Source organism: Ciona intestinalis, chromosome 5 (genome assembly GCF_000224145.3).
Source record: "Ciona intestinalis chromosome 5, KH, whole genome shotgun sequence".
In the NCBI taxonomy this organism is placed as follows: Eukaryota; Metazoa; Chordata; class Ascidiacea; order Phlebobranchia; family Cionidae; genus Ciona; species Ciona intestinalis.
The window spans coordinates 2,911,631-2,927,305 of record NC_020170.2 but is presented as its reverse complement, the minus strand read 5'-3'; the positions used below and the strand labels follow the sequence as shown (position 1 = coordinate 2,927,305).

Here is a 15,675-nt window from a genome sequence, read left to right as displayed (position 1 = left end):
AAATCCAAAGATATTATCTTGCCTATTTAATACACTCTTAAAAACTACACAAATAAACTGGCAAAAGCCGGTAAATTTATTAACGTTGTACAGTATTCATAGCAAACGTTTGGTGGGCGACCTAAAATCGAACAAGTAACAAACCATTTGAAAGCGTTTGATTTAACAGCAGGGGGCGTGTGGGTGCTGTGGGCCTTGCAGTTACACAAGCTTTCGTGTCCACCGTGCAACTCGTGCACGTTGAGCTGCACCCTGCAGGTTCACTTTGTACTTTAAGGGAATTATATTACTTCTTATAAGATCTTAATATTCGCAGGAGAAAAGAAAGAAAAAAAGAAGCCAAGAGAATAGGAAAAGTTGTAATGGAAAGCAATTGAGTTACAAAGCTTTGTCGGCAATTTAGTTTTAAATGCATTTAAATTGGGATTAATTTTATGTTTCGGGGCAAAGGATTTCATTTGTAGGGTGTTGAGCTAGGCTCAAGCTACAACAAGAAAAGCTTCAAAGAAAATGTGAGGTTGCTACAGACATGGGGATTGTCAATTTTGCGCCGAAGTTATGTCACCGTTGAACATAAGTGTACGTCCGGTTTGGAGACCTAAATTTTGAAAAAAAAAAATTCAAAATTTTGCATTTTCAACTTTTTTTCGTATGATAACTAGACAGTGTCTGGGAAATATTTTTGGAAAATTGTAGGAAATTACTTGGTGGCTTCAGTGGGAGCTTGTGGGACGTCCAAGAAGTCCCAGATTAGAATAGAGTCGTCGTGAGAACTGCTCACAATCTGAAACTCATCGAATTGAAGTCGGAAAACACGGCCAGTGTGCTCCTGTAAAAATATAACAGGTGGTTAAGATAAGTTTTTTTAAATGGAAACACTGAAATTTTAGAACTATGTAAAATAATCTAAACAATTTTTTTTAAATAAATACATCAATTGAAGTATTCTCACGACTCCCATAGACCGTTGTTATTTGTTTAAAACACGATCAGGATATTTGAATATTATATGCTAAAGGTGTCCTGCTTCCCCCACCCTATTATATACATCATTCATGTAATTTAGAAAATTCCAAAAAATGATTAAAAATATTCAAACTTACAACTAAAGTTCTCAAACACAATGTACTTGATGGTGACCTGGGGTCAAGGGCAGCTTGTAAATCCCATACTTTGATTTTCCTGTTATTATAAACAATCACATTAATATGTAGCTGTAACTATTTTTTAGGTTTTTAATTGGTTTACAACTTTAACATTAAAGAAATATAGCAATGTTGCAATTTTAGAAGAATCTAAATTAAGGTAAATTGAATTAGTAGGTATATACCTATTTTTTGGGCCAATCTCATTATAATACAAATAAGTAAGATTAAAAAAGCTGTTAACTTGATTAAAACCATGATTAAAAAATACATGAAAAGTATAAGTTTGTATAACATTAGGAATACTTCATAAAAAAATATATCAATTTCTGCAAATTTTTTTTTTTTTTTCTGCGATACGAATCTTTCCAAAATTTATAGAAAATGTTCTTACCCATCATATGCACCACTGACGATTCGTTTGTTGTCGAATCGAATACAACGAACTAACTCTTCATGACCTTCTAATATTCGAAGACACGCACCGAACTCTATGTCCCATAATCTGGAAGGAATGAATGAATAAATATAAATTACTGTTATTGTTAGCAGGCAATGGCAGTTTTAACAGCGGTGTTATGTTTTATATGCGTTTTGCCCCCTTTCGAACTGTAACTTTGTGGGTAATTATTTTGTTAATTTTATATTTGTATGGCTGACAATTCAGACAGGCCATAAGCAATCACTGGGTTGAAGCAATTGCCATTAAGTGTCAAACAGAAACAGCATTTACACAATAAACTTTGACAGTTACACAATAAACTTTGATTCCCGAAATATGTCGAACTATTACAGATTTTTTGGGGCGCCTATGCCCGCCCAATTGATAAAACTTGTTTAAAAAATCTAAGCAGTTGGGGGTTAAAAACAGCTTTTCAAATAAAAAAGGGATATTAAAAAGATATGTGTACACAGATTATGAAATTAATATTATATTACTGATGTGTTTATTGATTTGTAAATGTGTGTTTTAGATATTCAACTACAATGTAGGGCTTTATCTTATACAGCAATTAATGTGATGTTAAACTGCAATTATGCCATTCTTTCAAAATAGAAAAAGGCAGATAATGATAATTATGTGCTGAACAATATGCATTATGATGTTATAATAACGGTCCAAGGCAATTAGTTTGAAAGCAGTCCCTGTTTAATTTGCATTGAATAAATAATTAAAATAGACATCTGTTCTGAGAATGCAAATTATAATTAGACCATGCAATGATATAATAGTCTGTATGATAATGCCTGTACACAGATAGGCACCTAACATGGGTATGCAAGATAGGCGTAAATACCCTGGAAAAATCAGGGTACCGATGAGTGCCCAGTATAAATGCATAATAAGCATCAAATAGCTATTTACAAAAGTTTATTTACAGTATTAATGTGACAACTAGCAAAAAAAGTTTAATATCGCCAGGCATACACTTTTATCATTTAAAACTTATAGTTACCCTAACTTTTTAAAAGTTAGGCCAATGTAGTAAAAATATTAATTATAAAATATCTATTTACAAAGTTTATTTCCCGAATAATGTGACAAATTGCAAAAAAACTTACATCTCCAGGCATACACTTTTATCATTTAAAATTTGTAGTTACCCTAACTTTTTAAAAGGCATGTATAGTAGTAGTACTAAGTATCAAATGTGTATTTACAAAGTTTATTTCCCGAATTAATGTGACAAATAGCAAAAAACTTTAATATATATTTTTTGAAACATATAAGCACCATAACTTTTTAAAATGCATGTACAGTACTATATATCGTATCATTTACAAAGTTTGTTTACCGTATTGTATTATCTGAAGAACCGCTAACTACGAGGCGGTCACGGTATTGCAAGCACGCTATGCCACGCCTGTGTCCATTGAGTGTTCGCACAAACTCACAAGTGAGTGTGTTCCACACCTGGAAAGTTGTACAAAGGGATTATTTTAGGATTTCCAAAGCCTCGAATCGAAGGCTGGTTTTATTGCCACTAAATTACGCACTAGAAGAAAATGACCACTTTTAAACAGAGAAGCGGATTTTAGGGGATGGTAAAAGGATTAGGTTGGTGGGATGGTTCTTTGATGACATTTAAAAGTATTCTATTATATATGGATATATTTGTGATAAATTCCGTTCGATATGTATAGCATATAACAATGAAACAGTATTTGNTAAAGGAACAGTTGTAAACAGATTACAGTAATTTAGTCCACACATGATACGTAAGTCTTCATTTTTAACACTTTTTTAAAACCTTTTTTCAATAATGTCAGAAGTTAAAATGTTTGTATAAAAACTGACCAGAAAATCTGTATTTTACCTAAAAACATCAACAATTCTTGAAAAAAACACTATTTTAGTTTGTTTTTAACAAAACAAAATCTTGGTGTTGAGTTTAAAATCTTTTTATTAAAACTGACAAGAAAAACTGTTTTATCAAAAAAACATCCAAAAAAACAATATTTTTGGCCATTTTAAACAAAAACAAAAACTCTTACCTTAATAGTTCTATCCCCAGATGCAGAAACGATATATTTGTCGTCAAAATCAACCACATTAACAGCAGCTCTGTGACCAACCAATACTCTCCTCATGTTTATCTCTTTAGCTGATACCATGTCCCATACAGCAATCGAACGGTCCTATATATATGGTCATTTAAAAAACATTCATTTCATTTATGTTGGCTGAATATTCAAGTATATAAATATGTCCTGAACTGACTGTTTATTTTCAATCATATTATTTATTCCTTTGTCAAACTTTGAATAATTTGGCAAGTTTAGGGGACATTTAATAATTATATTTGACTAAATTCATTAAATAACTAAACAATAAATAAAATAATACACACAATAGCAGTTCTGCTGCAAAAAAACATATATTTTCAACCATAAGAAAACAGCTTGCCATTAGCTGGCAATTTAACATGTTAACCAGTATTGTAGTTTTACATGTACTTGAGACCACATACATTATTTGTGAACAAACCATTTATGTTGGTTAATGTTGGAATGCCACAACAATATTTAGATGGCAAATATTATTTATTTATTAAATTCTCACATTACATACAGTATTGTTTGTAATGTGGCAATTTCAAGGTTATTTTAAATTGTTGGAATAACAAGACCTGACTATCAAAAGTGATTTAGGGTATTTTAATGTATACAGTAGGGTGGGGAAAGACGGGAAACCTTTAATACATAATACCCAAATATCCGGATAGTGCTTTAAACAATTAACAACGGTCTATGGAAGTCGTGACCATATGGTTTTATAATTCTTTGAATGTTCATTGTTTACTACCAAATGAGACCAGAAAACAGAATAAAAAAGGGTCCCATCTTTCCCCACCTTACTATATTAAAAAATATTCTGTTTTCTTTACCTTAGAGCAAGTGACCATGAGGCCATTGTCGAATCTTAAATGCAGAACTGCCTCACAATGATGTACAAGTGTGTTGACCAGGTCACCGCTATTTACATCCCACACCCTGCCAACCAAAACCACGTTTTCAATAATGCATGGCCATTGCTACAGGCAGAGCTAGGCTGGGCTTAAGAACGCTTCAACAATTACACAAACCCACGCGAAAACCACAAAGGCTCTTAATTTAAAAAACTAGAAAAATTGAACCTGATAGATGTTTCAGAAAAACGGTATCAGATTAAAGGAAATGTTTGGCATTTTGTTATAAAACACTAAGCATTTAAAATGGGATAGATTTTATGTGATTTTAATGTCAGAAAAGGCTATTTAAAGAATTGATGAAAAAAAGAAATGATAATGGAATAAATAAGCAAGACCTAATGTTAAGATTCCATATACACAAATTACGTTACCCTATAATTTAATAAAATTTAAAATAAAAAAATATTAAAATGTAATGAATAAACAAAAAAGAATCTCAGTTTGATAGTAATAATATAAAATAACATAGGAAGACTAATTATTCAGTTGTATAGAATTCTTGGTTGCTAAAATTGTTTATATAAAAGATTACCACACAATTTAATCAAATTTATTATTGGAAAATATTAAAAAGTGCAAACCTCACTGTCGAATCTGATGAACCAGTGATTATGACACGCTCGTCGTATTGTAAGCACAATACTGACCCCGTGTGGCCAGTTAGGACCTAAAAACAAAGTAAATAACATTTAATGCTGGGAAATTTATTTTGGTACAAAACCTGATCATGTCTTGTTAGATCTTAGACTGCAAGCAAAGCTTAATTTTTGACAATGGCAAATTTACCATTTTAAAACATAATTAATTTTTGACAATGGCAAATTTACCATTTTAAAACATAATTAATTTTTGACAATGGCAAATTTCAAGTATTTCATTATGAATATAACTTGTTTTTTCTTCGAGTGGTCCGAAAACGACAGTCGTTGCAACAGAAGCCACACCTTGTGCCAACTTACAAGTTACCATGTATGTTACTTTGTGAGTGATTTCTTTTTGGGGAATTTTTCTTTTGGGATTTTTGCAAAAATATCAAACACATACCATTTTAAAACATATAATAATGTTGTATGTGGACATGTGGTTATGGTTTGTAATATAGCAAGTAGTTTTATAATATTACATATATACATGATTAAACTAACTTTTATGTAATATTCAGTATTGACATAATTTCTAATTAAAATCCCAATAAACAGAAGAAATGTCTGCGTGTGTTTATACAACTGGTAGTGGCTGCTAAGCAACCAAGATTTATTTGTGGGATTATGGGAAAACATGTCTCCAATGTGAAACTGTACCATGTTATATAGAGGCAGGGAGTAATGGAAACTCTGGACCAAATTTCAAGTTTCATGATGTATCTTGACGTAAGACCTCACCCATATATAGATTATAGAAGAAATATATAGTAGAACTGATCGAATACGGCGTGCTTGAGTGGCAACTGCTGTGCATTTTGTCATTTCATCATCTGATATTACACACATAATATATATAGAAGAACAATTGTGCAGTAAATATTCAAATTATTTTAAACTAACAAACTTACCAAAAATGAATGTTTTAGGGATTTTTATATTTTTACTATAAGCCTATATTTATATATATATTTATATTTATATTTTTCAAGGGTTTTTAAATTGATAAATATTTTAATTTTTACTATATTATATTTATTATTTTTCAAGGGTTTTCAAATTTATAATTTTTTTAAATTTTTACTGTATAAGATTTATGACTAAAATAATAATTTGCTGCTTTTGACAAAAACGTCAATATGAAAATAAAATCCCGCCAAGAACGTCTGCTGTTTGGTTTTAAAACGCAGGTTTAGTATTTCCGCATTGAAACATACGGTATGCATTGCATTATCAATTATTGATTAGCTCAATTCACAAAAACGAAATCCAGATTTCACAGGATAATTCTAGGGTGGGAAACTACACAAAAATCAATGCCTTATAGGACGTGTATCGTCAGGGGATATAGGATAAGTCTAAATTTGGACAACATGTTCAAAAAAAGGCATGAAAATTTTGTAAGGGAATTAAATGGGTGTGTGGATATTCTATGTTGTATGATAGAAAATATAACTTTTTGGCATTTACTTCTATATTGTTGTTGTTTTTATGATGAAACGCTATTTGGTAAACCTGAGTTATACTATGTGAACATTAAAGGCTTTTTAATGCCATAAAATTTCCATTATTTAAACTATGTGGCAAAAGCGAGAAAGAATGTATTTATTCTAGCCTTTCTAAAATTATTTTTCCTCTTATTTAGGCCTAGTATAATATTTGAACGGTATGGCTGCGAAATATGAAGAGCACTTTTTCAAAATAATTCAAATAAGAAATGTGAGTGAGTTTAAAAACTTAAAGTGAGCTAAACCTCTAAAAACTAAACGTAAGCTAATAACTAAAAATAAAAAAAAAACTTAAAAAGTGAGCTAAAAAAACTAAAAATTAAAAGTAAGAAAAAACTCAAAAAGTAAACTTAAGCTGCTAAGTTTTATACATCACATGCTATGAAACAGAATATAAATGCATTACACCAGTCTCACCTTTGTATTTTCAAGAGTGCGTCGATCCCATAACTTAATCGTGTTGTCACGGAGACCGGAGACAATTTTATCATCATCATATTGTAAGCAATATACACCTTTACTGTTGTCACTTCGGCACATTATTCGTTTCAAGTCATGTCTGCCACATCGCCAGTTAGACTCAATTTTCTAGAATGATAAGAGAATTGTATGAGAATTAGAAGAAACAGTGAAGGGCAAATTCAAAATTTTATGACGGTGAAAACAATTTATATTACCGTTTATGTGTTTAATGATTTGGATCATTGTAAAGTTAATTCACTTAAAAATATTTGGTTAGGAGAACACAATTTAAGACTATTTTTGTGTTTATTTGAGCTTAAAAAATTGATCGCTTTTTTTTTTAAATATGAACTGAAAGTCAAAGGGTCAACTTATAAAATATAACAGTTAGTAATAGTATACCCACTCTCAAGCTAGTCAACATTTATTAATTTATTCAATTCTGTCAACACATAAAAGTAACAGCCCTTTAAATATAATATACATTATACATATATATATAATATATATATATATATATATACAGTAATATATACATTATAAAAACAGAAGGCAATTATATGACCAATATAATCATTACATCCACACAATATTAATTCTTCCAACTAAATGTAAATATGTTTTAACTGTAAGCATATTTTATTAATCGTTGTTTTGCCGCAATATCCTGATATTTCGTTTAAAATATTTCTTAAATCTTTGCTACAGTAATCGAAGAGACAAAGAAAGTTGTTACTTGTTATATTAATATTATTATAATAATAATATACCTCAATGTCAGATATTATGGAAGGGTATAGGCTGCGGAAGAATGAATCTGGAACGGAATTTTCCGGCTTTCCTTTGAACAAATGTTGGCCCCTATAACAACAAATGGATAGCTTGATTGCGGAACGGCTTATCAAGCTAATGGAGAATGTTGATCTTACAAAAGGTGGCTTACAGTTCACTGTTAGCTATCACATGTCCTTGGTTGGCGTATTAATGGATTAATTTGTCGATTTTATTTATATAGCTTGTTATTAAATGCAGGGGTTATTTTGTGATTGTTAATTTATTGTTGTGGTTTGTTGGCAATTTAGAACAGTGTTATGCTTTTATGATACAGTTTCAAATTGGGAATAGAATATACAAACTACAATTTACACATGAATGAGATAAGTAAATAAATAAGTTCCGCTAAGTAATGTAAGTAGTTAATTGCATATCAAGCCATTTCAGCATCATATGACCATTTCAGAAAATGCTTTCAATTTGATAGGCTATACAAATTAAAATGAAAAATTCCTAATACGTTTACAACTACAATACTACCTTAAACACTGACAGAAAAAAATAACAAATAAGTTGGCCTTTATTCATTACTTTATACTAAGCAAATATAATACAGTTGCGTATGACTATATGGAAACTAAAATAAGTAAAACTCCTTGTTATCTCATCAAGTTGGACTTACAAATACTTTATACCAATTACCAGCCAAATATAATACAGTTGTGTATGACTGTATAGTTATTATCTAGAATAGTCAAACTACTTTATCTCATAATAGGAAATTGAAAACAAACCAGGCAAACATACAAAACTGTTACCCATATTAAAAGCATTTAACTTGGACTATAATATAAATAAATATCTAATAAAATAACAAATACATATATATGTATTTATACAAATATATTATATATAGATATTAAATATTAACACCTACCAGCCCATTCTTTCTGACAAGCCCTTCCACAGAGAATGTGTGCTGACCATTCGTTCAATAAGACGTTTCCACAAGTGACCATCTTGTACAACTCTGTACCATTCCCTACACACAAGTTCAGCCGCACCGAGTGACTTTGCGTCAAGGTATGTAAGTATGTTTTCTGCTACATGTGAAAGGCCTCGTGCTGTTGAAGAAAAAATAAAACACATAAGGTTTCGGTCGTAATTTGGTTGTTTTTTTCTATGTAGGTGAGGTCATTGTCAAGGACTCTGAATTTAACCCTTTACACTCAAATATATATTTGGTCAAGTCTTATACTGTTGATATCATTTTTTCCAATACCTAAAGACAAGTTAAAACACATGAGGTTTTGTAACAAGTTCGGTCATTTTATTCTATTCTATGTGAGTGAGGTTCTTGTCCAAGACATGAGATTTAGGCGAGAATTGGCTCATTACCCCCAAAAATATTTGGTCATCAGACTAATAATGTTATTTTTGTGTTTTTCGCTACATGTAAGAAGGCCCCTTGGTGTTAAAAACAAGATAAAGGAAATTTAAACACTTTTAGTTATTAGTCTAATAGGCTACTGCTGTTATTAGAATTTACCCCCCCCCCTCTCCCCAAATTTACCCAGCTAAAATATTTCGTCATTATTTTGCTTTATGTTTATTCGCTACATGTTACAGGCCTCTTGCTGTCAAATACAATACAACATCCTTCAAGCAATGGTCTTATATTGGTCATCAGTCTGATAATGTTTGTTATTTGTCTGTAGGGGTATTGATGTTACAGACGGTCTGCTTTAGGAATTTGACTGCCCACTTTAAAGTTAGAGAATCAATTAGCACTTATTGATCAAGGAAATGGAATCTAAAGCAATCTGCTTCATGTCAGGCTTTATTAGCATCGAGCATTATTTGGAAATTAAACCCTGGTGTTAAATTACAATGGTTAAGAATGGTAAATGTATACCGGTAACTCTACAATGTATTATTTTCAATGACCACAATACATTAAGGATAGACATATTTCAAATGATTTTGTCCATTAGTAACTTCATTTAGGTGCATAAACCACAGATTTTCTGATTGGTTCCGATATAAACATGACGGCCCATAAGTAAAACACGATTTTATTTATTTTGGTTTGAAAACTTAAACCATCTCTTTCTGTAAGAAGTTAAAATGTTTTAATTACAACTTTATTCAATCTCAAATGACCGAGCAAACCACAAATTCATGTTCCCTAAGCAACAACATTACCATATAGCAGTGTCACTGTGGTAAATATTAAGTCAGACATGTATTTGTTCGCACTTACCGTGGCCTTACACTTAAGCAATCATTTATATAGGGTTGACTTGTTTTCACACTAAGGCAATGCCTGTACAATTATGTAGCACAAAACAACCCATTTTTAGTTTTACATTATAGTACAAATACTCACAAACATGTATGATAACTTTTCTTAAGTTCGGACTCCTATTGTATGCTAGTACAAAGTACTGTTATGTTTATGTGACCAACTTTGGTTGTTTACTTCTTGGTAATATAGGCTACTACTGGAGTACACAGGGTATATATGAATGACTGCACTGAAAACACTTTTATTTGGTAGTATACAGGAATTTTATGTTTAAAAATTGTATGGGCCTACAAATATAGTAGGCTTATAACTTTTGAATATAATATACACATATTTTAAATTAAACTTTCTTGAAATATGGTTACTTATTTACAGTCAAGTTTACCGAATGGTTCAATAATTAAAATCTCAACTGGTATAATACTGTTAAAGCATAGATTTGTGAACCAAATGCATAATTTTCATTTACAGTACTACAAAAACAAATACTGTGATTGAGACAGTACACCACATTCATATTAGTCAATCAACAAATGAAAGGGAAAGAAGATAATGCTTGTCTAGAAAATACCAATCGATTGCAGACAAAACCACTCAATGAAATTGGAGCCTACATCCATACACACAATTCAGAATCCACGCATACATAAATTGAGATTGACCTTAAACAATTTTGACATTTGCGTAAACCAACATATATATATACCTTAAAACTTAACCTTTAATATTTATAAAGCAAAATTTTTGTGTACTTAATTTTTTTCGTACAAACCTGCATAGAAAATATGGTCAGCAATTTTCTAAAATGAAAACGAGCTGACATAGAATGACGTCTTGTTTTGTTTTTGACGTGATTTTGTTTTTATAAATCGTGTGAGCAGAAAACAAAACATTAACGCTATTTCTTTCACGTAATACAGTAATAAATGACAATTGAATAATATAAAATATTTACAAGCAAATTAAGCTACATTCAGTAATAAAAATTACAGACAAAAACACCAAAAAGACAAATTACCTTTTTAAATGTAGTTAAAATACACCAACAAAGACAACAGTTGCCATAATAACACAGCAATTTCTAACCAACAAGAAAGCAAATTTCATCAAGCACCTTGTCTATGACCATGAAATTACTCTATAGTTTGTGTATGTCTCTATAAATTTACTACTAAATTTAACCTAATTTTTCTTACAAATAAAAATCTAAAACTGCTCAAAAAAATTTTTGACATCCAAAAAGAACAAAAAAGAGCTAAACATATAGGCTATATATTGTGTATATATATGTTTTAAAGGTTTAAGATAATTAACATCTAATATAGATTCCATACCTGGCAGTGCTGATATAAAATCCCGTTGCAACATTGGTTTAAGAAAGCAGTTTATCTGTCCATGCTGGTAATGGCACATTCTAAGGATAAGATGCTCCACAAAGTCGACCTGAATTTAAACAGATGTTTTTAGCAGCAGAAATAAGACACTGAAAAACAGACCAAGCAATAAACTGCAGTGGAATCTGTTGCACAAGAAGTTGGTAATAAAAATAAAAAAGAGAGCTATCTTTTCAAAACGGTGTAACAGTATTTTGGACACATTAGGAAAAAAACAACAATGTAAATTTCAATATAAAAAGTAAAAAATAGGTTTAGAAATATAAAAATTCGGTCAAAAGTTAGCTTTTATCGACTAGATTACATTTTATTACTCCAGAAGTAAAACCAGGCATTTTTCAGCAAGATCATTTACTTTGTTCTACAATCTTTCATTACCTGCTCCTGTTCTGACCACGTGTCGAAGTGCTTTGTGCAAGAGTCACGCTCGTTTTTATAATTCTCGCTCAAACTCAGCTGCTGGCTTAATTTTCGGAGTCTGGGTGACAGCACGGTCTGTGCTGGGTTGTAGTTCGTGTCGTTTGTTAAAATGGGCCCGGAGTCGAGGTTCGTGTTCCTCACGTCGATCCGATCCTGTAAGGACTGGATGTTGTGGGAGGCGGGGAGGATGGAGAGCGTGACAGATTGGTGCTGCATGGGATTGGAGTTGGAAACATTGCTTGATGCAGTAGGGTGGTTGTCAATGCCGATAGAGACAGGTACACCCTGTAAAATAAAGCGTATTTTTAATTTTTGAAACTGAGATATAGATGTCACATTTTCTAAATTTTGATTTTTTTAAAATGAGACATAGGTTTTTCCAATTTTTATGAGACATAGGTCTCTCCAGTTTTTTACATTTATTTAAGTATTTTTTAAACCATTTTTTTAACGTTTCTGTTCATGAGCTATTAAAAATTGCTTTGTCCCAACAACAACATAAAGGAATAATTAATCAATAACCTCTGCTGATAGTGACACAGTGGCACAAATCAATAATGGAGTTAATATTCACAAATAGATGGTATATTATATAATATATAGACATATTTAAAAGCTGTAGTATAAAACTAAAAAAATAGTTTTATAAAAAAAATGGGGAGAAAAGTATAGGCTACTTTCCTAACAAATATAACAACATAGCCCAAAATGATGTTCTGCCGTTATTTACGTTTTAATCTAAACATTATAGATCTACAATCAACATAACTGTTATTATTATTTAGGTTGAGACTCCGAGTAAAATAACAAACCACCATTTACTCACAAAGCTAATTGTTGTTAGACACAATTCCATATATGGTTAAAAGCATTCTAATTGTTAATTTACAATCCAAAACATTACAAAGATAGCAACACAAACAGCAGGCACCCTTTAAAATTTGCCTTTTAAAAAAGTGGGTCATATATTTTATGTTATTTTATAAAAATTAGGTGACAAATTATGAAAAAAAGGCTGAAAATCTGACCTAATTATAGGCTTCCAATACCCAAAAAACAGCTGTTGTTGGTCCTTCATTTAAATTTTTTTATATTCAATACAAATAGATACATATATATATTTATAAATTATATTTAATCTAATAATATATATATATATATGTAAATTAAAATAAAACTAAGGAAGATATTTAGAAATTTAACTAAATCTAATTTCAATGTTTTTTTATCAATCCAGAAAGATGTTTAGAAATTGTAATGAATATATTTATATATATATACAGATCTAAACATGATTTAGGCCCAAATAAGAAGAACAAACCTGCATCATCATGGCAGCAGGAAGATTATCATCCATTACTTCATCATTAGATGAATCGTCGTTGTTTGAACCGTTGGCAATTTCCATGTGTTGTGGGGAGTCCTGAAGACAAAATAAATCATAAAGCAGCTGAAAAAACAGGAAATTATTTTAATGGCAATCTGTTTTTAAAGGTTTTGGTTTGAGAATAATACAGCACCAAATTTGCTTTTTTATTGGCTAATTGTTTTAATAGATAGACATTTTGTGTTTGAGTGGTTATTTACTTGACTTTTCTTTACCATATAAGTTAAAATTGGCAACAATTTGTAATTGGAGTTAAATACAATCAATATATTAAGGTATTAAGAGCTGTTATGATGTATATATATATATATATATATATATATATATATAAATTGATATATATTTACCATTCTTTGTTGGCCAATAACTTCTTCATTTTCATCACCCTCAAATATGCAATCATCAGGGTCACTGTCCATAATGGTATGTGTAGCTTGTCTACGGTTCGTTACCACCAGCTTTGCAACAGATCATGCAGCAAAATAAGTAAATTAAAACACCACACCTACAAGCTGTTAGGGCAACTTTATTAGTTAAATAATTTTTGCACTTTAAATTCAAACTTAATTTTTTTTACCATAAACATGTTTTTTTTATGTAGAAGAACGGTGTTTTAAGATGGTGACATAAAAATCATTACTAGAGAGTTAAAACCTGTATTTTTACTTGTAAATAACATACATTATATATGGGCAGAATATCCTTTTATTTAAGGAGTAGAAATAATAATGAGGGGCTAAATAAATCAAATTTATTTTAACAGCTTTACCATTACCTAATCTACTATAACAAAACCTAACAGCATTTGTCTGTCATTACTTCTTGACCAAGAACTTTCATTTCGAATTTGTTTTTGAAACCCAAACTGAACAAAGATTTTAACACTAAACAGCCTATATGAGAACTGCAAAACGAGAAACGACTGCTTTTTTATACAAATATACTTTTCTAAAACCGGTTAATTGACCTCCGATTTTTAAACCTTTACACGGAGACAAAGAATTCTAAAATACATTAACCTAGGTGATTCTGCGAAGTACAGTATCGGCAACACAAGACTCGAAACCGACCGGTCGTGTGTGTGTGTGCGCACAGGCTAGAAGATAAATGTAGTTGGCGACCAGAATACGTGTATGTGCATTTTAAACGGTGCGTGTTAAAATAACAAATACATAAAGATACGCCTTCTTTGTTACGGCGACACCTAACTGATGTTAATGTTATTTCTACATTATGACATTTTCTTAAAATCTAAACCGTTTAAAGCGAAATATTTTAGCGTTTTTAACGTATTTTCCTAAGTTTTAGTCTATTTTGTCACTTCTTTATGTCACATAATGATCTTTAAAGGGCCTAAACACACCCCAAATGTACTTCGCTTTAATCGATAGAGTGTGTTTTTCTAATTCCAACGACACCTTACTTGTTTTAATCGGTTCTGTATAACCAAAGATATTCCAGCTCAAACACCGTAAAATTCAAAAAACTGATTTGAAAGTTGCGTGGCGAAAAAAATTGAGAAGTGTACTACCCACGTGACAAACACGTAACAAAATTGTTGAAGCGTGGCCGCTCTCATTCAGAAAGGCGAGAGGCAGTGTTTTCAGCGAAAAACGAGAGAACCAAAAAAAACGCAAAAAAGCACAAAAAAAACGCAGGTTTCGCTTTTACGAATGAATCAGTCACGTGCCTGGTACGTTCCTACGTCACAATCACGGAGCTCGTAGTAAAAAAAAGATAGCGCTAGAGATCACTGTTTGAGGACGATTATCTCCGCCTATACTGGACCAATTTTTAATAAGCAAAGTATTTTTGGAATCAATAAAACGGCCGCTTTATGAATTTACCATAAAAAAATAAAAGTGACGTGGGTGTGTTTAGGCCCTTTAATACAAAATATTTACATGGTTTAAATAATCTCTTTGGTTTTAAACCTTTAAACGTTTATTCATAACAAGAGAGATGAGCTCTAGTGAACGGGCACGTTACATGATTTAAAGAGAGAAAGTTTTATGTATCCTCTGATACAGAATATAAATAGAACCAACGCGGTCTAACAAGGCGTATATTTTAAAGAGTGTCCAATTTATGTTTGGGACATCAGTAGAAAGTATCAAAAACTAAATTTTGGTCTGTATACTATATACTAGATATATCTATAAA

At 31.0% G+C, this 15,675-nt stretch overlaps 1 protein-coding gene across 1 annotated transcript; it reads right to left on the bottom strand.

Moving 5' to 3' along the window:
- Window positions 1-53: 53 nt before the first annotated feature.
- betaTrCP (beta-transducin repeat-containing homologue protein) lies at window positions 54-13,988 on the bottom strand. The gene is given in 15 exon segments (NM_001032454.1): window positions 54-598; window positions 705-829; window positions 1,104-1,182; window positions 1,540-1,650; window positions 2,942-3,060; window positions 3,642-3,785; window positions 4,535-4,640; window positions 5,200-5,285; window positions 7,185-7,355; window positions 8,000-8,090; window positions 8,941-9,127; window positions 11,646-11,754; window positions 12,084-12,410; window positions 13,447-13,548; window positions 13,860-13,988. Coding segments are annotated over 15 exon segments (1,866 nt in total). The 5' UTR covers window positions 13,932-13,988; the 3' UTR covers window positions 54-561.
- Between the last annotated feature and the right edge of the window lie 1,687 nt (window positions 13,989-15,675).